Raw genomic sequence first — 24,594 nt, 5'->3', positions numbered from 1 at the left:
CCGAGATAGCAGTTTTGTAGCACTGTTAATTCTACACCTTTTATGTCTTGATCATTTTTCTGTATCTTCAAAGCTGTAGGCCTGACAGGTCTTCTCGCGAAGGTCTTTTTTCGGTCGAAAATGACAGAACATGACGTCACTCTGACGTCATTTGTGGCCAACCTATCACAGCCTCTGGAAAAATTTTTGGTCAAAATGTGTAAAATTGATGCCCGGAGGGGTCCTGAAAGTTTGGTGGCGATATCTCCAGCCGTTTAGGAGATATCGACCGAAAAGGACAGGGGGGGCGTTTCGGCCCCCCCCCCTACGGGGCGCGGGTTAACTGTGTTGTGGCTGTGCTGAGGCTGTGCTGAGACTGTGTTGTGGCTGTGCTGAGGCTATGCTGAGGCTGTGACGCGCTGTGCCGCTGCTATGCTGTGGCCGCCCTGCCCTGCGACTGTTCCGGGGCCGCTGGGTGCAGGCTGTCGCCCCGGTTTGTTTGCAGCGGTGGCCGCGGCGCGGCGCGGCTGGAGGCTTGTTTGGATTATCTGGGGCCGGCTGTGGTCTGCTGCCCGTCTGCGACTGGTACTGGCCGCCAGTGCTCTGTGTCGCCCTTCCCTGTGTCGACTGTCCTCTGTGTCGGTCTGCCACACCATGGCACCATCCGGCGTCTCCGTTCCGCTGGTGCTGGTGCTGTTGTTGGTGCTGGTGCTGGTGTCAGCGCCGGCAGCGGCGCAGCGCTGTAACCGAGAGCCCCCCGACCGGAACACGGCTAAAACGGCCGGAGGGGGCGGCTTCCGGATTAAGTTCAGCGGCGGGGTCGACACGTACACACCGGGAACAATCTACACTGGTGAGTACCGCCAGAACGTGGTCAGTCGAAGTGACCTGGTGACCTGACCTTGAAAGGTAGGAGGTTCAAACTTGAACACCATGTGTAATATTCATGAGGAAAAAGTCATGCTAAATTTCGCGGCGCTACACGCCGCAGTTTTTGCGCTATTTGCGAAAAACCTCGGGGGAGGGGTGGTCACCCCCCCCCCCGTCGGTGCGCGGGTTAAGAGACTGCTGGGCATCAGAGGCTGAGTGTCTGGGACTGGCGAGTGCCATGGAACAGGCGAGCGCCTGGGATGCTGGAGAACAAGGAGTGCCCAGAGACTGGAGGATGTCGAATGTCTTGGAGTCGGGCGTTTCGACTGTTCAGTGACTAGATGGGTGTCGAATGAGTGATGGGTTCCGAGACGTTTATGATAGGACCTGTGGGTGTCTATAGGATTAGTGGGCGTTTTGGATGCTTACTCACCGGAGTACAAAGATAGTGAGCCTCCAATGACTGTAGAATGACCGATTCTAGTAACGATGCCCGATGGTTGGTATATCGTCGAATAGCATGAGTAAACTATATTTGTTCAGGGGAGTTGCGCAATATCAGGGGAGTCGTTGCCGTATTGTTTGCATCACGTAGATCCTGGAATTCTGTTTAGTCTCGTATGGCTCAAAATATTTCGTTGTTGATGCTGGGAGGACGCGAGGGGTCACTCAAGCGTAGGAACCCTAGAATATCAGAGGGTAAGCAGTAAGCACCATGCTCATAACATTATACAGATCAGCAAATTCAAGGGACAAGGTATTGCCAAAGTAGAGAAACGATTGCAAGGAGAGAGATCTTACGTAATTGACACCATTCCAGTGGAATTATCGCAACGTTAAAAAAGAGTAGGTAGCTGAAACGATAGCATGATTTAACACTGGCTGACAACCTCAAATTTAAGCAGGTCATCCCTGCAGCGTACGACTGTGACAACAGTCAGCATCCGCTGCAGCTGACCCAGTAACCCAATGCTACGTTTAGGCCATTACTATCCTAATCTATGGATGTCTGAAGTGTGCCATCCAGCATGATTACGAACGAATGACTACGCTTCGTCTAGTAAAATATTGCAATATCTATTCTTGCAAATCCGAGTGGTCACGAGGATGTCTCGCTCTCTCTGCCAGTGTGCCAATCGTTTCAGTTTTCTCTCTTTCCAGGCCCCTGATAACTACTTAATTAAAGATAGCGGTTGTTCTAGTGCAGGATCTGGAAATGCCGGCACTGGGTCATTTCAGTTCGGGTACTGATAATGTTGAAGGTGGAGCTGCCGATGATCTGACAAATGCCTAGACATGTATGGCAGTGAAGTTGATGACTGTCTGACCAGTCCGCTGATGACGCCGGCAGTGAAGCTGATGGGCTGGAGGACGCAGTACCTCGCGGAGAAGTTCACCGCCTTCAGTCTGGTGGCGGAGAACTCGCGGACAGGCGGCTCCTCGGTGCGAGACGCCGGCTCTTTCCAGGTGTTCGGCTTCGGGCTGGCCAAGTTCGACCCCAACTGTCCCAACATGGTCACCCAGACGTCCACCGTTCCCAAGACCGAGGCCGAGGTGCTCTGGATGGCACCGCGGGCCGGTGCCGGCTGCGTCACCTTCAAGTAAGCAAACGGCACAGGCATGCCAAGGCATGGGCCTCGGTGCCGCGAGGTACTGATTCTTGGTTCGAAGAAAATGCAGTTGTAGCTTTATTCCACTGTTCTTAAAAAAGTAAATAGTTTCTACGTACATAGTAGTGTTTCTGAGCCTCATCCATCGTTTGCCGTAGATCAGACCAGCATCGGCCTTCCCAGAACCCTTGTTTGTGACTGAATCGTGCTCCCATTGCAGGGCCGTCGTGGTCCGCTCCCGCTACGTGTGGTATATGGATGACGAGGGACTGACGAAGGAATTGTGCGAGGAGGGCTCCAGTCACCGACCGCCGCGGCAGCACCAGCAACAGGAACAGAGCCACCAGCAGCAGCAACAACAGGCCGAAGGCACCTGCTGCGCCTGTGACGAGGCCAAATACGAGGTTAGGGAATAACATGACGGCTTCTCAATACTTGCCCTTCATGCTTCCACAAAACCAATGTACCAATGGCAATTGTTAACAAGTGACTGAATGCATCTTTTTTTTTTCATTTCAGCTTCGCTTCGACGGCCTGTGGTCGCGCGAGTCCCACCCGAAGGACTTTCCGCGCAACGAGTGGCTAACTCACTTCAGCGACGTTCTGGTGGCGAGTCACGTGCCTGATGTCAGCATGTGGCAGGAGGGGGAGCCAGCCTCGGACGGGCTCAAACAGGTGGCCGAGTACGGCTACACCAGGAAACTCGAACAGGAGATGAAGGTCAAGGTGAGTTGAAGGTGCCGCAAGGAGCGTGGGTGGGTAGGTTAATGGTCGGAGCATTCTGAACTGATTTGCCGACGAATAAATAAATTCATGGATGAGCGAGCGAACGTGCGAGTGAATAAGTGAATGAATGAACAGTAAAACGAACATGAACGGACAAATGGACGAACGGACAAACGACGGTTTATACTCATACTCATACTCATACTCATACTCATACTCATATATTTCGGTTACATCCAAGAAATTGGGTTTTCAGTAAACCACGTCATACATTCAGTAGTTCAAAACTCATACCTGTACATACAGGACAGATTCTATAGAGGTTAAAACACACCACACATGATAAACTAACTGACCACATTGACCTAGCGCAGCCGGATTAAACATGCCGTTTCTTAACCATTTTACGGAACGCCGCCAGACCGGTGCAGCCTCGAACAGGCGCAGGCAACTCATTCCATGAACGAGTTGCGCGACAGATGAATGAGCGCCGGGCAAGCTCAGTTCGCACGCGCGGGACATGAAGCTGACCGTCACTGGTTGCCCTAGTGTTGCGGCTCGACACCGCAGTACGGTGGACGATGCGGCTGCGGATCGAATCAGGGGCATGCGAGTCATGCATCAGTTTAAATATAACATGCAGATCATGCTCACGCAGTAGCTCCTGTACAGCAGGCCATCCCAGTTCCTTGCGGGACGCTGTCACACGGTCGCAACGCCTGAGGTTCGTTACGATTCTGACACAGAAGTTTATGCATTTCTGCAGTCTCCTGAGCTGTGTGACTGTGCAACCGCCCCATACAGACATGCAGTACGTTATTAGCGGGAAGACTAGCGCTTCAATCAGGAGCTTACGGGTCTCGCGCGGCACGCGGTGTCGAATCCTTGACAGACCGATCAGTACACTATAGCACCGGCGCAAAATGTATGATATGTGTTTGTCCCATGTCATGGCGTCGTCCACGGCGACGCCCAGCACCCTCGCCGACTGTACCGGGAAAATTTGAGAGTTTCCAAAATGGATATGGAAGCCAGTTTCGGTTTTCAATCGTTGCGATTTTACCATGATCATCTCAGTTTTAGAGGGGTTGATTTTTAATCTGTTCTGCGTAAACCATTTTAGAGCAGCAGACATGCTGGTTTCCAAACGTATTTTCATGTCAGAGAGGTTGTTCGGTAAGTCAGAGTGGAGGAACTGGGCGTCGTCCGCATACATAACGATTTTCTCAGCAGGTACATGTTGTGGCAAGTCGTTGGTAAATACCAAAAATAGGACCGGGCCCAGGATCGAACCCTGGACCACTCCGTGTGACACGCTCTCAACACTGGGGCCACCCCGAACAGACTGGGTCCTGCCACTGAGCCACGCACGAAACCAGCGCTCCTCAATGCCGTACCAGCCCAGCTTCTCCAGGAGGCGGCCGTGCTCGACACTGTCGAAGGCTTTAGAAGTGTCGGCTGTGACTAGTGACGTCACACGCCCGGCGTCTACGTTGTCTGTGAGGTACGTGACAGTGTCGAGCAGGGCCGCCTCGGTGGATAGGCCGGGCCGGAAACCGTACTGCTGTGGACACAGCAAGTGATGACTTAATAGGTAGTCCATGAGTTGTGTGCAGACAACACGTTCGCAAAGCTTGGACACAACAGGTAGAATCGAAATAGGTCTGTAATTGCTAGGGTCACACGCATCACCGCCTTTATGTAATGGTACAACAGTAGCGGTTTGCCAGGCGGGCGGCAGTTCACAGCGAGAGATAGCGCTGTTAATCACATGCAGAATATGCGGCCCTACCACGCTAAAAGTCAGTCGGATCATAGAGATCGTAATGCCGTCCGTCCCGCACGCCTTGGACGTCCCCATACGCTGGAGAGCAGCGGACAGCTCGGGCAGAGTGGCCGGGCGCGGTCTGAAGGCTCCGCTGGAGACTCGCGGCGGGCGGGGGTGCAGCGTCTCTCCGGTGTCCAGCGCCGCCAGGCCGTCCGCCACGCTGGGGCCGATGGTGGAGAAGTAGCTGTTGAGGCGGTCGAACCAAGCCGCTGGACGGCCTGATGACCCATCAGGTCTCGGTTCTGGTTTCTTGGATGAAATAAGAAACCGACGGATGTCGCGCCAGGTGGTAGACTTTGAGCGGCGGAATGATGACAGGAAATACTCCGAGCACGCGTGGTGTTGAGCCGTCTTGACTGCGTTGCGACAGCGACGAAATTCCTGCTCAGTCTCCTCGCACGGTGTCCGTTCCTTATCCTCCCGAGCCCTGTCACGTGCTTCCATTGCCTCTTTCACATCTTCATCATTGGGTTTGCCGCCCAGTAGGTCGTCCTCTCTATTCCATTCCGTGTGAAGCACGCAGGCTACATCAAATGTCTTTCCACAGGGGCGAGCGTTGCGGACCCTGACTCGAGCCAAGGGTCTGTGGCATCCGAACGTCCAGGGCACTACCGCTGTCGACTTCAAGGTGGACAAGAAGCGTCATCACTTTTCTGCAGTCACCATGCTAGGTAAATGCTTTGGTCTAACGAACGCGCACATGGGTGTAACTTTGTATACTTTCGAGGTCCCATGTGGGACCCCAATGCGAACATTTGGGACCCCAATTGTCATTTTGGGACCCCAATAGTGGAGGCCCCCGAGACGCATCAGCTACTTTGCAAACGGAGGTCCGATATTCATATAAAAGGTTCTCTGTTTAAATAGGAGGCCCCTTGGACAAATCGGAGGCCCTGTTGGACAAATAGGAGGCCCCCTGAACAAGTAGGAGGCCCCCTGAACAAGTAGGAGGCCCCCTGAACAAGTAGGAGGCCCCCTGAACAAGTAGGAGGCCCCCGGAAAACAGGAAGTCCCCTGGAGAAATAGGAGGCTCTCTGGACAAGTAGGAGGCCTCCTGGACAAATAGGAGGCCCTAGACAAATAAGAGGCCCCTAGACAAATAGTAAGCCCCATGGACAAGTAGGAGGCCCTCTGTACAAATAGGAGGCCCCCCTGCAAAAATAGGAGGCCCCCTGGACAAATAGGAGGTCCTAGACCTAGACAAACAGGAGGCCCCTTTCACAAAAGGAGGCCCCTGGACAAATAGGAGGCCCCATGGACAAGTAGGAGGCCCTCTGTACAAATAGGAGGCCCCTGCAAAAATAGGAGGCCCCCTGGACAAATAGAAGGTCCTAGACCTAGACAAAAAGGAGGCCCCTTTCACAAAAGGAGGCCCCCTGGACAAAAAGGAGGCCCCTTTCACAAAAGGAGGCCCCTGGACAATTAAGAGGCCCCCTGAACAAGGAGGCCCCCTGGATAAAGAGGAGGCCCCCCTAAAAATAGGAGCCCTCTGGATAAATAGGAGGCCGCTTGGAAAATAAGAGGCTACTTTAACCAATAGGAGGCCCCTTGGACAAATAGGAGGCCCCCTGAACATGTAGGAGGCACGCTGGACAAATAGGAGGCCTCTTGGGCAAAGAGGCCCCCTAGAAAAATAACAGGTCCCTTGGACAAATAGGAGGCCCCCTGGACAAATAGGGGACCTCTTGAACAAATAGGAGGCTCCATGGACAAGTAGGAGCTAGAGGCTCTCTGTACGAATAGGAGGCCCCCTGGACAAATAGAAGGGGCTCCCTTAACAAAAAGGAGTCCCTTCAAAAAAAGGAGGCCCCGGGACAAGTAGGAGACCCTTGGACAAATAGGAGGCCCCTGCACAAATATGAGACTCCTAGTCGAATAAAAGACCCCTGGATAAATAGGAGGCCCCTGGACAAATAGGAGGCCCCTGAACACGTAGGAGGCCCCCTAGATAAAGAGGAGGCCCCCTGGAAAATAGAAGCCCCCTGGATAAATAGGGGACCTTCTGGAGAAACAGGAGGCCTCCTGGACAAATAGGAGGTCCCATAGACGAATAGGAGGCCGCTTGGACAAATAGGAGGCGCCGTTAACCAATAGGAGGCCCCCTAGACAAACAGGAGGCCCTCTGTAACAGTAGGAGGCTCTCTGTACGTACAAGAGACCGGCGCTCGACCTGTAGAAGCTTAGCCGTATGTACGCTAGGAGGCTCTCTGTGCAAGTAGTCGAAGTAGGAGGCTCTCTGTACTGTACCTACAATTACAAATAAGAGGCCCCCTGGGTAACTTAGATGCAACACAAATCGGAGGTCATCTATAAAAAAAGCGGGACTCTGTTGGAATACCTGATTTAATAAATTATTTTCCTGATATTCAAATTACTTAGGTAATCCTCGTCCGCACATGGGGGGGGGGGGCAGTGGTTGCCACACCCCCCACCCCGACCTAGGTAGTTTTTTCTGCTCTGCACTAAACATTTTGATTGCTAGAAGTCGGATATTTCGTATAGCTGCTGCTCTATCCTTTTTTAGCGTCCACTGAAAATTTCAAGTTTCTGTGGTTTTTGGTTTCGGAGATATGACCTTATTCTTCAGGTAATGTCATAACCCAAATGACAAATACCCAATATCTTGCGTTGGCGTTGGGTCTTGTGAGCTTTTGACACCTTGATTTCGGCCTTTTTTGTCAGTCTTACCTCCCACCTATCATGGAACATGTTGTTCAATGATGTAGAGATGCCAGGGTCAGGGTCAAGGTCAACCTAGGTCGTCTAAAAATATTGCGTTTTAGGCAAGCTGAATTTACTTTCGTGAAGTTTCTTTGACTGTATTTTTGGCAAAAGCTTCTCAGTTCATGATCTCATGTAATATGGACACATTCACAGTCGGTGCACACATCAGTATACTCGTACACACAGACACACACAGACATACAAACACATGTCATTGACCTTGAGCTAACTTGACCTGAAATGACCACAGCCAGCAAAAACCTAGTCGGATAGTGTGACAAAGAGGTTCTAGCTGGCTTGGCACCACAATACGGCAGCGTCATCGGTACATGATGAGCAGCGCACGTGATATTCCAACGGGCAACGGTGACCCCAAACAGCAACATTCTTTAGTTTGACCTGACCTGGAAGGTCAATGACTGACCTGATGAGGTAAAATTGGTATCATTGGATTCGTCACTTCCCAAAGAATCTGTTGCTCTTGACCGCAAGGCTTAAAATCTTGTAAGAAAAAATTGTGGTGATGTCGAATAAGATGCCTACACAAGCAGCGGGCCAACCCATCATATACCGATGACGCTGCCGTATTAGTGCCAAGCGAGCTAGAACAGCTCTTTGTCACACTATCCGACTAATTTGCTGGCTGTGGTCATTTCACGTCAAGTTAGGTCAAGGTCAATGATATGTGTTTGTATGTCTGTGTAATGTGTATGTCTGTGTATGTACTGATGTGTGCACAGATCGGTTTGTGTGTCCCTATTACACTTGATCATGAACTGAGAAGCTTTTACTAAACATACAGTCAAAGAAACTTCACGAAAAGTAAATTCAGCTTGCCTAAAGCGCAATAATTTTAGATGACCTAGGTTGACCTTGACCCTGACTCTGACATCTGTACATCGCAGAACAACATGTTCAATGATAGGTGGGAGGTAAGACTGGCAAAAAAAAGCCGAAATCAGCGTGTCAAAAGCTCACAAGGCCCATAGCCATCGCAAGATATTGGGTATTCGTCATTTAGGACATGACATGACCTGAAGAACAAGGTCATATCTCCAAACCCAAATGCCGCAGAAGCTTGAAATTTTCAATGGACGCTGAGAAAAGATAGAAAAGCAGCTATACAAAGAAAATCAGGTTTCTAGCTTTAAAAATGTTAAGTGTAGAGCAGAAAAACTAACTTGGGGGTGGCGACCCTCCCCCCAGGTGCCGGCGAAGGTTAACCCTCACACTTTCTGGGGTCGGCTTACGGCTAGATTCCTTGCGCAATGCTGTGCCGTTAATTTTTTTTTCTATTATAAAGGCATTGTGTTTTATTGTCAAAAGTGAAAAAGCCAGAAATTTTCGTCGATTTCGGATGCCGCGGGGGATATTTACATACAATGTCACCCTGCTGGCCTGGATCCACCAGTAGGGTCAGGTGACCTACCATTTCTTTATCGATATTAAAAAAAAAATCATGGCATCAGAGCTGTGACGAAAAATAAGTGGCCTAAATCCGATGAGAAAACTGGATTTGGGGGTACCCCATGTTTGGCTTCTGAGCCTCTGGTCCCCCAATGAAAATTTCTTAGAGGAGGCCCTGGCGTGGCTCGTAAATTACCGCTTCCGCAATTGGAGGCCCCTAATTGCTTGGAGGCCCCCACTAAATGGAGGCCCCCTTGGACGTTTGGGACCCCAATGGTGATGTCAAAGTTTCACCCATGAACGCGCAAATCTTACAAGTCAGATGGCTCGAAACTGATGATATCTGAGTAAGAACATGTTTTGTAAGTACACTGTTTTGTTTCGAAGCAGATGTAAAGTGTGGTGGTTGGTGTTTCGCCTTTTGCCAAGGATTGCCTGGGTAAAGTTTCACATCTTTTCGCCTCTCTGTGCAGGGCCGTCCCCGGACTGGATTTTGGGGGTGTCGGGTCTGAACCTCTGCCTCAAGAACTGCTCCTGGATGGAGGAGAAGGTCATCGACCTCGGACTGTATGACGCCGGAACCGACAGCGGCATCAGCTACGAGGTTGGTCCAGTGGCTCTCAGTTCATGAATTTCTTTGTCATTGTGTAATATTTGTGGACTCTTCTCTTGAGTCCACTAACTAGAGTATACGTTCCTCCCCATCGCACAGTACGTTCCTCCTCATAGTTTCCACCAACCACATTTTAGCCAAATCCATCTGGCACGAACCTCTGGTCTCCGTTGGCAGTCTCCGAACGCTCCTGAGGCGGAGCGGCAGCCGGTTCGCGCCATCACCGCTGAGTGGCCTGCCGACCCGCGCGCGCCCTTCTTTGGCGCGCCGGCGGCACCCGTGGCGCGCATCACCCTGACCCGGACCCGGGTCATCCCCCGCAGCTGCGACCATCAGCCGGACGTGGGACGGCACACATCGGGAGCAGACGACCTGCCTCGCGATGACCGACGTAAGAAAGTCGCAGATGGTGAACTCTCTTTGAAGTGAAGTGCGAACTCTGTGTAGGACTTTGACAAGGTGATGTTTCCATGGCTCTTATAAAGCTATCGTGTTTATCTTCGTTTTCAGATTCATAGTGAATTTTTAGGCAGGCGAGGCTGAACTGAACGTAAGTCAATGTGCATAATGTATATGTCACTCTTTTACAACTGAGTGTATAGTAAATTCATGGAGTAACTGGTCCGAGCATTCATCTGAGTGTCTTATCCTTCCCAGCCGATTGTACGCCGTACGGCAACTCAGACGAGTGGCTGGTCCGAGTTTTCATTTACTGCATGTGTCCCACTCTTTCCCAGCCGAGTGTATGGTAACTCCGTGGAGCGACTGGTCCGAGTGCTCTGTCACGTGTGGGGAAGGACTGAGTATGCGCACCAGGGAGTACAAACTACCCGCAAAGGCGCAGATGATGAATTGCAAACAGCAACTCGTCGAAAAGGTAAGCTTACGTTTTTGAACACTTTGGGGAAGGTGTAAATGACTCAAGCACTTTGAAAAACAAGCAAATGAGGTGACAACGCCAGCGCTCCTGTGCCTTGGCGTTTCTCATAATTCACTGTGCAGTGTAAGGTAGTGTAGCATGGCATTTGCTTCACTACAGGTGTTGTGCAATAATCCCGCTGTACGTTCATCTCGTCTTGGCAGGTGTTTCGTGACGCTCCAGTGATATGTGACACCCTCCCGTCACGACAGGTGCTGTGTGACGCCCCGCTGACGTGCGACGGCCGGCCACGGCCCGTGTCAGACCACTCCGGACTCGGGGAGCTGAGCGGCCTGTGCGCCATGAGCTCGTGGAGCGCCTGGTCGCCGTGCTCGGTCACCTGCGGCCAGGGCTTCAGGTCAGTGGTTAGGTCAACCAGCCGGCCAGGGCTTGAGATCAGTTGTTAGACCACCTTCGAAATCAGATAAATGTTCACTAGTCAGCACAAACACAGACTTTGGGACAGTGCTCGGTCACCTGCAGACTGCAGCAAGGGCTTCAGGTCGGTGTTCAGTCTTTGTGGTCAGTTTCAGCGTCTCTTCACTTGCTAACTTCAGGAAGGATAGCTTGCGTTCATGAATTGTGGTCAGTAATGCCTGAAACAGACTCTTTCCGCAGTCAGGACATCGCATGCGAGAGCCTATTCAAAGCCATTAAATCACGTTCGCATCAATCGTACGCACCTCCCGCATGCGATTGATGCGAGCAGGGTTTTAGACTCTTGCATGCAATTTGCTGACTGCGGAAAGAGTTTATTTCAGCCCTTACGCTCACAATAAAAATTACGTCCATTAAAAATTGCGTTTTAATTGAAATACTTGTTACAGGATGCGGAGACGGAACTACCTGGACCGTATGGGCAGGAAGAAGTGCTTCCACGACACAGAAGAGAAGGAGAAGTGTATGGCGGTGCAGGCCGAGTGTCCGGAGACAGAAGAGGAGGAGGTAAGCATTTTTTATGATTGTTGTCATACATCGTGCGTGGTGCAGACTGGACCGACATCGCTGGGATATGTGTTTCATCAAAGCCAAAAAACGGCGATTATGAGCGACCAATTTTTAATCATTATCATGCCTTTTCAATAAGGATAGCGTGCCGGCTTCAAGGCTGCACGTTGTCGCCTTTTCTATGCAGTATGTGCTTGCATATGTAGCTCGCAACGTTTGTGCTATGCGGTGCAGCATCCCAAACAGTATAGGTAGGCTGCACCGCATAGCACATTAATGGCGGAGCGTAGGCGAGGGCTGCCACAAACACCTACTTAACCCGCGCACCGACGGGGGTCTGCGCCAACTTAGTACCGACGGGGGGGGGGCGGATGACCGCCCCCCCCTGAGATCTCGAGAACGAAGCAAGATAGCGACAAGCGGTAAACGGCATCGGATACGCACGGACAAGGTCTACAATTTTTACAAAGGTCATTTTCAGGTCAGGTCAAAGATGACGTCACAGGGGTCGAAAAAGTCAAAATGGCGGCGCTAGATATGGAGAGGGTTTTTCTCGAATAACTTTCGAAGTAGTCAAGATAGGAACGCACTAAGGGCATCATCGTGATCCTCTCGTCAATCTGCATCGAATGATATATATGTTGACCTCGAAAGGTCAAGGTCAAAGGTTGACCTCAGGTCACGTGACCTCGAGGTCATCATGTATATCATTCGATGCGTCTTGACGAGCTGAACACAATGAGACCATCCGCGCGGCTGTATCTTGTTCCTGTAAGGAGTTATTGGCAAAAAACCTTTGGTGACCTTTGATGACGTCACATGACCTTACAGCTGCCCAACAGCAAAACAGACCTCAAGGTAGTGAAGGTTGATCGTATGTGAAGTCATGTATGGTATATGGGGCCATTCCGACCCGTTTTAGTGGTAAAAACAGGGAGTTGATTTTTCCCCCATTGACTTATAATGGGGAGGTCGCGAAATTGACCTGACCTTAGGTCACCGACATCAAAATTCCGAGATATACAAATTGTAGCTACTAATGACCTAATAACATCCTGCGACTTTCAAAGGCCTCCGACATCTACTGTAGCTCTGGCACGGTGACAAAGTTGCAAAAAAGTGACTTGAGGTTGGGTCATTCAAAGTGACCTGGTGACCTGACCTTAAAAGTTAGGAGGTTCAAACTTGCACACCATGTGTAAAATTGATGAGAGAATAGTCATACCAAATTTCGCGGCGCTACGCGCCGCGGTTTTCCCGCTATCCGCGAAAAACCTCAGGGGGGGCGGATATCCGCCCCCCCCGTCGGTGCGCGGGTTAACAGTTCCTCGCTGTGCGCGGACACTGGACAGAATATAACCAGTCGCCAGTTACTGGCTAGAGTCTTTGCTCGTTGTGTTTCACTGTTGCGTTTCATTAAACGTTGCCACTGAACTTGAGCAGCAAAGTAGCTTATCAGGTAGCCCTTCTCTTTGGTTTATGGTGCTTGCTTTGCCAAATAACATGATGGTTCTACGATCAATAGCATATCTAATTATCCAAGTCAAGTTGCTGCACTTCAGTGCATAGTTTGTGCCTGCTTAGCTTAGGGTGAAGTCGTATAAGAGTACGCACTTAGTGGATTTCTTGCTCTCATTTGTTTAATATTTGAAGGAAAGAAATCGCAAATAGGGAATATTAAAGTTCATTGAATTAGCCATCAACCCATGGGGCAACGATCCTTCAGCGTAAATGGAAGTGGTCTAAAACTGACATTTTCTGAACCGTTGCACTTGCGTACTCTTACCATATGGGGTGTGTAAGAGTACGCACGCCAGGCGGGTGGAGTACGCAAGCATATGAACACACACCTATGCAGCTTGCACTGTCCAAATGCGTAACTTCAAACTCAGAAGGCATTTAAGTTAATTCTAGTATCCAAAAAGAAAAACATAAAATAAATCTTTCAAGCCTATAAATCAGGAAATAATCATGTCGTGTGTTTCTTAAAAAAAGCACAATAAAAAAGGAGAATAACTCGTATTTGGAAGAATTTTGGGTACGCATCTGCATCACAGTGCTCCATTGATGATATCCCTACAAAACAAACGTCATTGAGCGATAGATTAATAATTCTATATTTCTGTATATTCGATTTAATGTATAATTCTGCGTACTCTTACCCTCCTGAACAGTGCGTACTCTTACCGTACATGCAATTCGCGCACAAAGCAACCCCGAAACGTTGTGCAAAACTTCGCAAACAGAATATTGCACTGTACAGTATTTCCCCAGATAACCTCACAAGTTTTCAACAACAATCACGGAAATGTACCTTATCTCAACTGCCAAGTATCAAAATTATTGTACCATATCATAATAATATCATAACGCTCGAAAATAATATTCATCGCCTTAAACTCAACAGCGTCGCCGCTCAACGCCCACGTTCCGTTGGTGACATGGACGCACTGGCGGCTTCATGTCACTTCATGAACTCGACAAACCCGCGTTGCTAAGCAACCGAAACAGCTGATGCGTACTCTTATCGCCCGCGTACTCTTACCCGCCCTTACCCTACGTTTGTATCGTTTGTGTTGTGCGGCGCAGTATCAATCGCAGAGGTAGGCTGTACCGCACGACACGTCAACTCGGAGCGTAAACTAAGCCAATCACCAAGACTAATGGTTGAAATTTGATTAGAGTTCTTTTGTTAAAGGTGGTCAGTATCCTTTTCCAGTATTCACTCACCCGACTTGAGCTCATGCTCGTCATATTTCACTGTTGTATACCTTCCATCCCAGGTGGACAGCGCCTGTTCCGTTACCAACTGGAGCTTCTGGTTAGAGGTGGCAAAATGTGGACCCGGGGACCCGGTCTATGGAACCGGTCTGGACCCGGATGGGTCCAGACCGGGTCCCCCAAAATATTTGGCCGGGTCCTACCGGGTCCTATCATTTCCCTGTGCTTTATGGTAAATATTAAATTAATATTTTTAATGCTTTGGCAAACATAGTCATGTTGTTGTTGTTGTTGGAATAGGACGCGTAGCCTTGCGACCCAAGCGCAAACATAGTCATAGTTGATGCAGTTTCCAGTTCATAAGTCCCAATTCCACTTTTGAATTTTAATATTCCTGCAGATTGGGCTACCTATTCTATAGCATACTGGTCAGTCTTGCTTCAATTTCTTATCTTGTCACCTACAACAGAATTAACAAGTTCTAAGTGCTAGCAAATCAATCCAGAAAACATTTCACCAAATGTTTGTACGGATCACTTCCATTCAGTTTGCTGTACAAAACCTAGCAATATTTTGAGCTGTAGAAATCAAATACCAATACCATATGTAGGTAAGTAGGTATGACTGAAATCCATTTATAAATGGACACAAATCCAATTGAAGCAAGGCTGACCAGTGGCATTCTCACCTGCCTCTTCAAAGACATTGACATACCAAAGTCACTATGCCCACCGGAAATCAGAGTTCATGTTTGATTCAAATGCATTTCATAACTCAAACAGCTTTGAAATTATTTCTATCACGGCCAGAAGACAACTCATAAAACCAACATGCCCTTTCATAAATCCATAAAGCTAAAAATGAATCCAAGGCATTCTCCAGAAACCGTAGTATTGATCAGATTTTTAGCCAACTGGCGCCGCATGCAGGTGGCGCTAGCAGAGCGTATAATACATATAGCGCTCTACTAGCGCCATCATACGGCAGCAGCTGGCAAAAAACTTGGTCAATACCAATGCCCTTCTCCAAGGCCGATGATTCCGTGTTGATGTGAAAATGGCGCATTTGAGCGTCATATATGCTACCTTACGCACGCTAATCTACTGCATAAAGGTTACAATTTTGGAACACGTTTGGGAAGAAAGCAAGTAAGTCTCAGAACCCTTTGTATTTATTCTATATCTAAGTACTAACAAAAAATGTGGTTTGTTTTCTACGTTAATAAATTGGCACTTAAGTTATGATCGCAACCTTGCAGTAGGGGAAAGTGGGGTAAGACGGGCACCTTAACTTTGGAGCCATTTTTCGGCCGGTTAGAAACATCATAGAAACGGGAAACTGGGTGAAAACCTTTTTCAGACATTTTACTTTCATTTGCCAGAAGATGAGACTTAGACCTGATTCAACAAATAAACTGCAGCTATTTTTGCAAAACCTTGCAAAAACCCGTCTTACCCCACCCCATGGGGTAAGACGGTCACATGGGTAGGGCAAGACGGCCAGCTTCTTTCACCGATCAGCGCAGCTCGCAACAAATGCCCGAGATTAGCCGCATTTATACAGTCGCTCGTTGGTCTCAAGTGCTTCGGAAATGGCAGTATACGAGATTCGTGCAGAAGGCGTATGCTCCTATATAGGCCCTAGTTCAGAAGCCATGTAGAACCGTTTTTCACATTCATTATTCGAGAATAAACTGTGCCGAAGGAATATTGCTAACATGTCTGTGAGTATCGGAATCGAACATATTCTTATTAGAAATGCTTCTTTTTTCCTACAGCAACAAAAATATTTTCACCATTACAGACCCATTGGGTTCATAGTTGCCCGTCTTACCCCAAACTCAATGTCAGAAGTTCAGCACGATTTTTCGCTGTGGACAATTTGATGCAGACAAAGCAAATCCGCCGTAAATGAACACTGTTGGCATATGAGTGTACCACAAGTGATTGCGAGTTTTTAACTCTATAGTGCTGTACACAAAAGCTTGCACAATACATTATGGATGTTTTCAATGAAATGAGTGTTTTAAAGAAATCAAAATAAAAGATTATCGACTGAACACAAATTCACCAGACTTGAATGGTGGTGTGTAGTGGGAAAGGCAATTCTGGTCCTAACTTTTCTTGCTCGTAGCGCTATTGGTTTGGTCTGCAGAAGGGGTGCCCGTCTTACCTACCCTGACCGTCTTACCCCACTTTCCCCTACTTAAAAGTTTATTGCCATTTGCCATTACGATTTTGCAGTACTTTAACCCCAACAAAATTTTGCAGTGATTTAACGCCTGTTTTGTCCCTGCATTGCTATCGTGTCGACATTTCTGGCGGACCTCACAATGTTTTGATGTTTCTATTTTGATTTTGAATGTTTTCTCGTTTGGGGCCTTGGATAGTTGAAAACAGGGGCGGCGGATTCGGGGGGGGGGCAGGGGGGGCAGCTGCCCCCCCTGGCAAACTCGTGGGGGGGCAAAAGTATCTTTTTGCCCCCCCATAATTTGTGACAAAGTTTAGACAAGAAACCACATAGCTGATTATTCTGTTCGATCATCTGAAGATGTAACCAGATGCCCATATACTTTATCATACGTTGCCTTTCTTAAATGGCAAACGTTCGCGTTCAACTGAAGTTTCCTCTCTTCAACCTAGTTTTGGAGGCATTATAAGCGTCAACGTGACGCAGCGGCAGCCCAGGCCTTCAGTGACCGCTTACAGGGGCGACGGATACGGGGTGGCAGAGGAGGCACCGTCCCCTAAGAAACTTTTGGAGGAGGGGTAAACGTATATTCTTGCCCCTCCATAATTTGTGCCCTAAACATGAGGAAAATTTTCATAGCCTATTGCATATTTTCTATTGCATGTGGTAATTTTCATAACCATATTGCAGCTTTGCGCTCCTACAGTTTGTCCAACGGTGCCTTTTGAATATGTGTAAATGCTAACCATTTCCGCTTTATATCATTTTTTTGTCTTTTCAGATTCGATTTAAATATATTTTAAGTGTGCGAGAGACGCAACTCATACCTTCAGTGGTCGTTTGCCGCTATTTTGTACCTACATAAATGCCAAATCGCAAGCGAGCGGAGACGGAAGGGCTAGCCATTCGCTTGCGGGTAGTTAGGACTGATGAGCGCGCATAATAAGCCACTCCCCTGATTTTTTCGAGCGCAACAGTTTCCAGCGCATAAAATGGTAAACGCCGAGGTCGTACACATTGACCACATTGACCAATGCACGGTATGGTATGACACCCAAAGGCCAGTCATCAGAGATCTGCTTTGGGCATTCGGAGGCTTGTGTGGGGCCAGTGTAAAAACTGGATGTTCACAGTTCAATATCCGCTTTATTTCAGTTTTCACCATTAAAAAAGTAAAAATTAATGTTGGAAACTTTTGAGGGTTATGGCACTAATCGTTAGTGGGCCCCCCTCTGTCGTAAGGCTGGCTATAGAATAAAGAGCATCAAACACGAACAGTAGCGGCGGAACACCTTCAATTAAGGGGGGGGGGGGCACTGCCGACTTTTGGTCCCATTCTTTCCATGCAACGCCCATAGGGCTAACGTTAAAATGCCAAAATCAAAAGGAGGGTGCACGGTGCCCCGGTGCCCTCCCCGTTCCGCCGCCCATGAACACGAAAGCAAAATCTAAGGCATTTTGGGAAAAAATGAGTATGCCCCGCAGCGTCCGATAACTACCACCTTCCAGTGGGTCAAGCCAACGGGGCCCAAGTCTATAATGGCACTTAACGATAGCACTAACCTTGTCTCACTTTTCCTTGAAGTCTGTTCCGAATGGTTTCGGCCACAGACTTGCTGCACTGAGGTCGTTTGATATGTGCAACTGTAATTAAAGCCACCTGAGGCGCCCTGACACCAGGCTGAAGCTGGGTTGGAAATGCTTCGTCTTTGCAGATATCACTGGCCGCTGATTCTCGAGTGCCTGAACCGGTAGATGTCATGGCAAAATTTGGTGTGATAATTTGGACCTTACCGCAGTCAGCGCACCCTAAAGCCCTAATAAAGAAACGCCCCACCCAGAGCTTCTGGATTCTCGTTCCAGTCCACCGTTCCTTCACCCCAGCCCGCCGCCGCGCTCCCTCACCTCAGCCCTCCGTTCCCAGCTTGACGAGCATTTGGGCCTTAGTTAAGCCTTGCTGTAGGCTTACTGTATAAACCCATCGAGACAGCCCGTCTCGGTGAGCTTAGTTGGCGAACTACTGCCTTGGGGAGGGTTTCTGGCGGATCGCTGTCCCAATAGGTTTAGATGCGACCGACTGTCTCTGAATGTTTGAGCGGTCTCCTCCCGCTGTGAGCTAGTTTCAGTTGATATCTGTCTCAGAAATACTTTTTAAAGAAAGTTAAACGAAAATCCAACGTAAAATGAACAGAGGAAATGGTAACGAGTTACCTCATTGAAGAGCAGCGCTCGCCTACTTCAAAAGGTTTGGCACCGTTCTTCAACATCTGATATGCGATCGGGTTATGGCACAATTTTTTCCCATTGGAGCTTTTTTCTAATACAGCAATACGAAATGCGTTACATCGTCCACTGGCGGATCCAGGGAGCGGGCATTTAAAGCAAATATTAACTCCCCTCCCCCTGCCCCTGCATCGCCCGAAATAGACAAAACGTACCTTATGTTTCCTAATAATTACATTTTTAGCAGGATTTTTTTTATACTGTTCAGCAGTAATCGAAATCGAAATCCGAGGAGTTTTTGGATTTTGGACACTTTGTCCCCTACAGCGTCGAAAACGCCTTTCTGGATCCGCCTATGACATCATCTCGACTGGGATCTTGCCCCCCCCCCCCACGCCAAAATCGAATCCGCCGCCACTGGTTGAAAATATTGTAAGGACTAATGAATTAATTCTAAAAACGAATATCTTTTACCAAGAATATTAGAAAAGGTATGTATCAGTATGTTATCTTGTTCCATGTTGATGTTAGGTTCTGACTGGTGAAGGCACTGCTCCATGGATCCCCAGTTCACATCATTTTTAGCAGCTGTAGTAAAAGTGGCTTAGGTTAGCATGAAATTCATTGGTCTTCTTACTTCTTATGTTCTTAAATATGACCTGAATCTGGTTCTAAAATACAAACTGTGAAGCGAAGTGAAATGACCATGGCATGAGTTTTTTACTTTGCAACACAAGCATGCCCAATTGGATAGAAACTATTTTCTTCTTGCTTTACCTACAACTGTACACAATTTTCATAATGAATTTCGGGAACGGGTCCATCTGGTTCCAATGCTGACTTAGACCGGGTCTGACCGGTTCCAGAAATGTGCCAGTCAGACCGGGTCCGGGTCCGGGTCCCAAAATTTTCCAGTTTTGCCACCTCTACTTCTGGTGGCTGCATTTCACTGTTGTGTATCTTCTACCACAGGTGGACAGCGCCTGCCCAGTGACCGACTGGAGTTTCTGGTCGCCGTGTTCAGTAACCTGCGGCAGCGGACAGCGGGTTCGGGCCCGGCTGCTGCTGCTCCCGGAGCGCGAGCAGGCCCAGTGTCAGCACGTGCGGCTGATGGACAAGGGTCCCTGTGAGGCGGCCAGAAGGAGCTGCACCCTGGACATGATGGAGGCTAAACGTGAGACAGCACCTGCCGCATGGCTGAATAAAAAAGCAGAACGTGTTTATCTCGCAGATAGCAATCTATTCAATTGTAGTGCACTGTTTTTGAGATACGAATTGGCCTTTGTTTCTCGTTTATTTTTATTCAAGGGTGAAATTTCGATGACTAACTCGTCACATTTGGGTGTCTTACTCGTTACATTTCGATGAATTACGTCATTCAATTAAAACGTTATCGCTCATTCTGAGCACCACTATATATATGTTCCAGGTGTGTGTATGCTGCCTCGAGAGATGGGCCCTTGTCGCGGTAACTTCGAGCGCTGGTACTTCGAGCCGATGAAGGGCATGTGCGTGAGGTTCGTCTACGGAGGCTGCCGCGGAAACCAGAACAACTTCGAGACGTTTGAGGACTGCCAGACATCCTGCTCAGGTGGGTGCAGGTCAGGTCAGAACTATGCCGATGTCACAAAAGTTACAGTAAATCCCGTGAAACATTAACCCGCGCCCTGCTGGGGGGGGGGGGTGTTTGAACACCCCCCCCCCCTTGTGGTTTTTCGCGAATATCTCAAAAACGGCGGCGCTCCGCGCCGCCGTTTTTGGTACACCTTATCATGCATCAATTCTACACATGTTGTGAAAATTTCAGACCAAGGTCATTCAAGGTCAGGTCACCAGGTCACTTGAAGTGACCTCACCTCATAAAAAGTTTCAATGTCTGTCAAAGCTACACCGAGTGACCGATCGCTTTGTAACTTTCAGCGATTGCTAAGAGCAACAGCATGTACAAAATGTATATCTCAGAATTTTGATATCGGTGAACTAAGGTCAGGTCAATTTTGCGACCTCCCCATTATAAGTCAATGGGAGAAAATTGAAATGCGTCTCTTTTGGACGAAAGACATTATAAACACTCCCAAACACTGAGTAACAAGTGTTTTAGACACACTGAACATGAAAATGGTGTCCGTGACCCCTGTTTATGCCCTGAGGTCATCTTAGGTCACGAATGGTATCTAACAGTTTTTCGCAAATAACTTTTGATAGAGGCATGCTAGAGCGATGAAAACACCTTAGATGTGTTCAGCTCGACGATACGGATCGACTGATATGCAACATGACCCTTTCCGGTCAGGTCATGACCTTGACCTGAGGTCAAATTTTCAAGTTGACCTTTCAAGGTCAAATTATAGTTCATTCGATGCGTCTTGACGAGAGGAACACGATACTGGTAAAAGTAAGCTCGTACAAGGCTTGGGTCAAAAGTTATTGCAGAAAAACTGTTTCCGAAAAAAATCGGCTATTTTTGCAGTTTTTGCCCCCTGCAGGCAAAACCGTTGACGTTAGGTCAAATCTGAGAAAATTACTCAGAAAGGACGTTAATAGGGCTATCGAATGCGCTTTTCCGCGGCGCTGTAGCTCTATTGGTTCCCGAGTTATGCGTTGGCTTCTTGGAAATTTTCGACTTTCGACCTGGATATCGGCGAAATTTTGCCTTCAATGACCTCTGGTGACCTGACCTTTGACCTGACCAAAAAATTGACCGAAGTGATTTCGTCATTATTTTGGACGCTCTTTCGAACGCCGCCTTCCGCGTATCGCTACGTGGCCCAGGAGCCGAGTTAGAAGGGGGGGGGGTGTTCAAACACCCCCCCCCCCCAGCAGGGCGTGGAAATCCAGGACCCCCAGCCGGGCGCGGGTTAATTAATACAGATAAACAGATCTTCCTCTTAGACAGCCTAGCCTGGTTGTGACTTTCCATCCACTAGCGTCCATGTTGCTTCTGCTGTATTGTATTGACTTTTATCGCAGGCTGAGGCACTTTATCACATATCGTATGCGATCTATCAAACACTCTCCCAGTGTCCCAACTCGTTGACACACACACGGCACCTCTGTCCCTCCCCACAGTGGTGGCTGGCGGCGGCGGCGGCTCCCCTGCCGCCCATAACCTGGTGTCGACTGCCCCCGAGCCTGTGGACTGCATGGTCACCCCGTGGCTGCCCTGGGAGCCCTGTGACCGCACCTGTGGCCGCCGTGGCTCCGGCAGACAGCGGCGCGTCAGACGCATCAAGGTGGGAACAGAGTGGGGCGAGGGAGGGAGGAAAACGAGAGGGAGAAGGAGAAGGAGTTGTTGCTTGTGAAGGTTAAGTAACACATTTGTCTAGAATGCGTGGTTTATATATCAATCCTGAAAGCTTTGCAACTAAATGGCTTGAAATTGTTCTGAGAAGGTGAATGTTCCAGGAACCGTGTACACTGTTCAGCGCCTTTGACACACTGGTGTTTTCTCGAAGGTCCCAAGCGGCCTGTGACTGATTTAACTTGTCTAGTCAATATCTTTCAGCCCTATCTGAAATGACTCATGTCTCATTTTCCCCATTGACCGTATTTTCTGTTACCCGATGTTGTCAGGTCCACCCGAGGAATGGGGGCCGTCGGTGTCCCCGTCGCATGGAGCGTTATCGACGCTGTCGTAACCTGCCACCCTGTATCTAAAATCACCCGACAAACAGCGCTGTGGAGTCAGAACGTGACCGTGAGGGAACAGCGTCGACATGCCAGCACATTCGTCCGTGCGCGCCCAGTAAACAGGCGACTGAGACGGCAAACTGTGAAGAACGAGGATGATTGAGAAACATGACCAAGCGCAAGTCGCGCGCGTGATAGGCGATCTTTTTTCATATGTAGGTACTTCGGGTCTTGCTAGTTGGCTGTATATGTAATTCATTGCAATGCTGCATTTGATTATACCTACGTCATATTCATATACCAAGATGGCAACAGCTACAAGCTTGCAAGCTCTAGAGTAGTGGCGAACTGTCGAAAACAATGACGACTTCTACGGTTTATGGTAATGCGACGCAAGACGCAACATTAACCGCACGTTTTTTTATGAACGGAGAGGTGGTTTACTGCGTGACTTAACCCTCGCACGACCAGGCCATTTCTCATAACACGAACGACCAGGGGGGGGGGGGGGTTGTTACGACCCCCCCTGGCGTTTCGAAACGGAAGGTCGTAGAGCTTAGCGGAAAAAACCAACGGATTGCTCTCAACGAGATCTCGCGATTGGTGGTATATTTTTTGGTCCTAGGTCAACATTTGACCTACTTATGACCGGTCAAAGGTCAAATTTTCCGAAAAAATCAAACTTTTTTCAACTTTCCGCGGCGATTGCGGCAAAACGGTGGGAGATATCGACTTGAAACCTTCGCTATCGTGTTTCTTGATCAATTCTCTATCGTTTGGTATGTATTTCGTTTCCCTAGGTCTAAAAATGGCGCGTTGGGAGCGCCGGAAGTCGGCAAGGTCACAGTCGGCGGCAGAAATTCGAAAAATCAAAATTTAAATTTTTGAAATCTGATTGTATTTTTGGATTTGGGAGGTCCATTTGCTCCCTATAGAAGCTAATATTGCTGCATATTCCCATTGAGGTGACAAGAATTAGCAAAATAGTGGTTCGGGCGCTTTTCAAAAATAGTACCGGACGCTGTTCCTTTTGTGACGTCATAGCTCCGTGACCTGACCTGACCCGGTCAATTTTCTTGCACCACACGATAGCCAATGCTTGCCCCAACATGCATGGGAAGTTTCATCATGATCCATCAAACAATGTGGGTATCACCGGCAGAAAACCTAGGGATTCGGCGCACACGTTTGGTAACTGTCGGCCGGAGGCTGTACCTCTTATGACGTCATAACTCCGTGACCTGACATGACCCGATCAATTTTTTTCGGCAAAAGATGCGCAAAGGTTGCCCCAGAGGGTATTGAAAATTTCAGCCCGCTACGACAAGCCGTTTAGCGTGCACTTCGAAAAAACCTCAGGGGGGGGGGTTGATACAACCCCCCCCCCCTAGGCGTTCTAGGGTTAATGCAAGCTATTACATTTGCATTTAATAAAGCGCACGCCATCGCCCCAATAAAAATGTTGCTGCCAGAGAAGTTAATCGTTGCCAATATAAAACCGCCACCAATCCAGCGACGTGTCTTGAATCTGCTAATAAACGATATTCTGCAAACCTGATAAAACAGACCGAATGATGCAGCTGGTCGTAATGCAGTCTGCTATTAAAGGGACCCTCCCACCTTAACATTAGATTTGAGTTGAGATAGCCAAAATGGGGTCCCTGGCTCACAATTACCGGTTTCGGCACTCACAACATCGAGAAATGCCTTAAATCAGAAATATTGAATTTCAAAATTGCAGCATTTTGATTCAGAGGGGCTAATGCTTAGGAATACCCCTCTGAATGTGTGACGTCAGCGCAGATATCTAACGATTTTTAAATGTTTGACTAAAACGTTTTGTAGCACGCGGTGGTATATGCTATTTGCGCGCAACATCTGCCGCAAACGCTGCACTTCTGAAATAAAGTCGCTAGAAACAGTGGAGATCCCAAAAAAGTAAACAAAAGTAAAAGTCTAATATCTTGAAAACCGGTGAATATTTTTCGGTGAAATTTGGTAAATATTCGTTTTCGCTCTTTCTGAGCCGAGCGACATCACTTTCATGCCAATTCATAAACTTTTTTGAAGGTGGGAGGGTCCCTTTAACACGGCTGTACTGTAATCGTGAGACAGAGATGTTCAGGTGCGCAGAGAATGCAAGCGGTCCCTAAAACAGTCTGCTATGTACATAGAACAAACGGATTCATAAAGGGCTGGTCATTTT

General features: G+C 48.5%; 1 protein-coding gene across 2 annotated transcripts; it reads left to right on the top strand.

Annotated features, from left to right (window-relative positions):
• The first annotated feature begins 534 nt into the window (after window positions 1-534).
• Window positions 535-23,900, top strand: LOC122371054 (spondin-1-like). 2 transcript variants are annotated; one of them, XR_006254661.1, is made up of 15 exons: window positions 545-832; window positions 2,201-2,450; window positions 2,680-2,863; window positions 2,979-3,185; window positions 5,561-5,684; window positions 9,618-9,748; window positions 9,935-10,148; window positions 10,495-10,634; window positions 10,889-11,034; window positions 11,504-11,621; window positions 19,731-19,932; window positions 20,188-20,349; window positions 21,828-21,991; window positions 22,332-22,840; window positions 23,791-23,900. XR_006254661.1 is itself a non-coding variant. In XM_043347128.1 (14 exons), exons 1-14 carry the CDS (start codon window positions 634-636, stop codon window positions 22,413-22,415), a joined length of 2,325 nt encoding a protein of 774 aa, XP_043203063.1. In that variant the 5' UTR covers window positions 535-633; the 3' UTR covers window positions 22,416-23,900. The 2 variants fall into 2 exon arrangements, 1 of the variants encoding a protein (XP_043203063.1); XM_043347128.1 differs by having other exon boundaries at window positions 535-832; window positions 22,332-23,900.
• Window positions 23,901-24,594: the final 694 nt, after the last annotated feature.

This window comes from Amphibalanus amphitrite, unplaced genomic scaffold (genome assembly GCF_019059575.1).
Source record: "Amphibalanus amphitrite isolate SeventyFive unplaced genomic scaffold, NRLGWU_Aamphi_draft 001199F_arrow, whole genome shotgun sequence".
NCBI classification, from domain to species: Eukaryota; Metazoa; Arthropoda; class Thecostraca; order Balanomorpha; family Balanidae; genus Amphibalanus; species Amphibalanus amphitrite.
The sequence above is the reverse complement of the archived record's forward strand: the minus strand, read 5'-3'. Positions and strand labels throughout refer to the sequence as shown.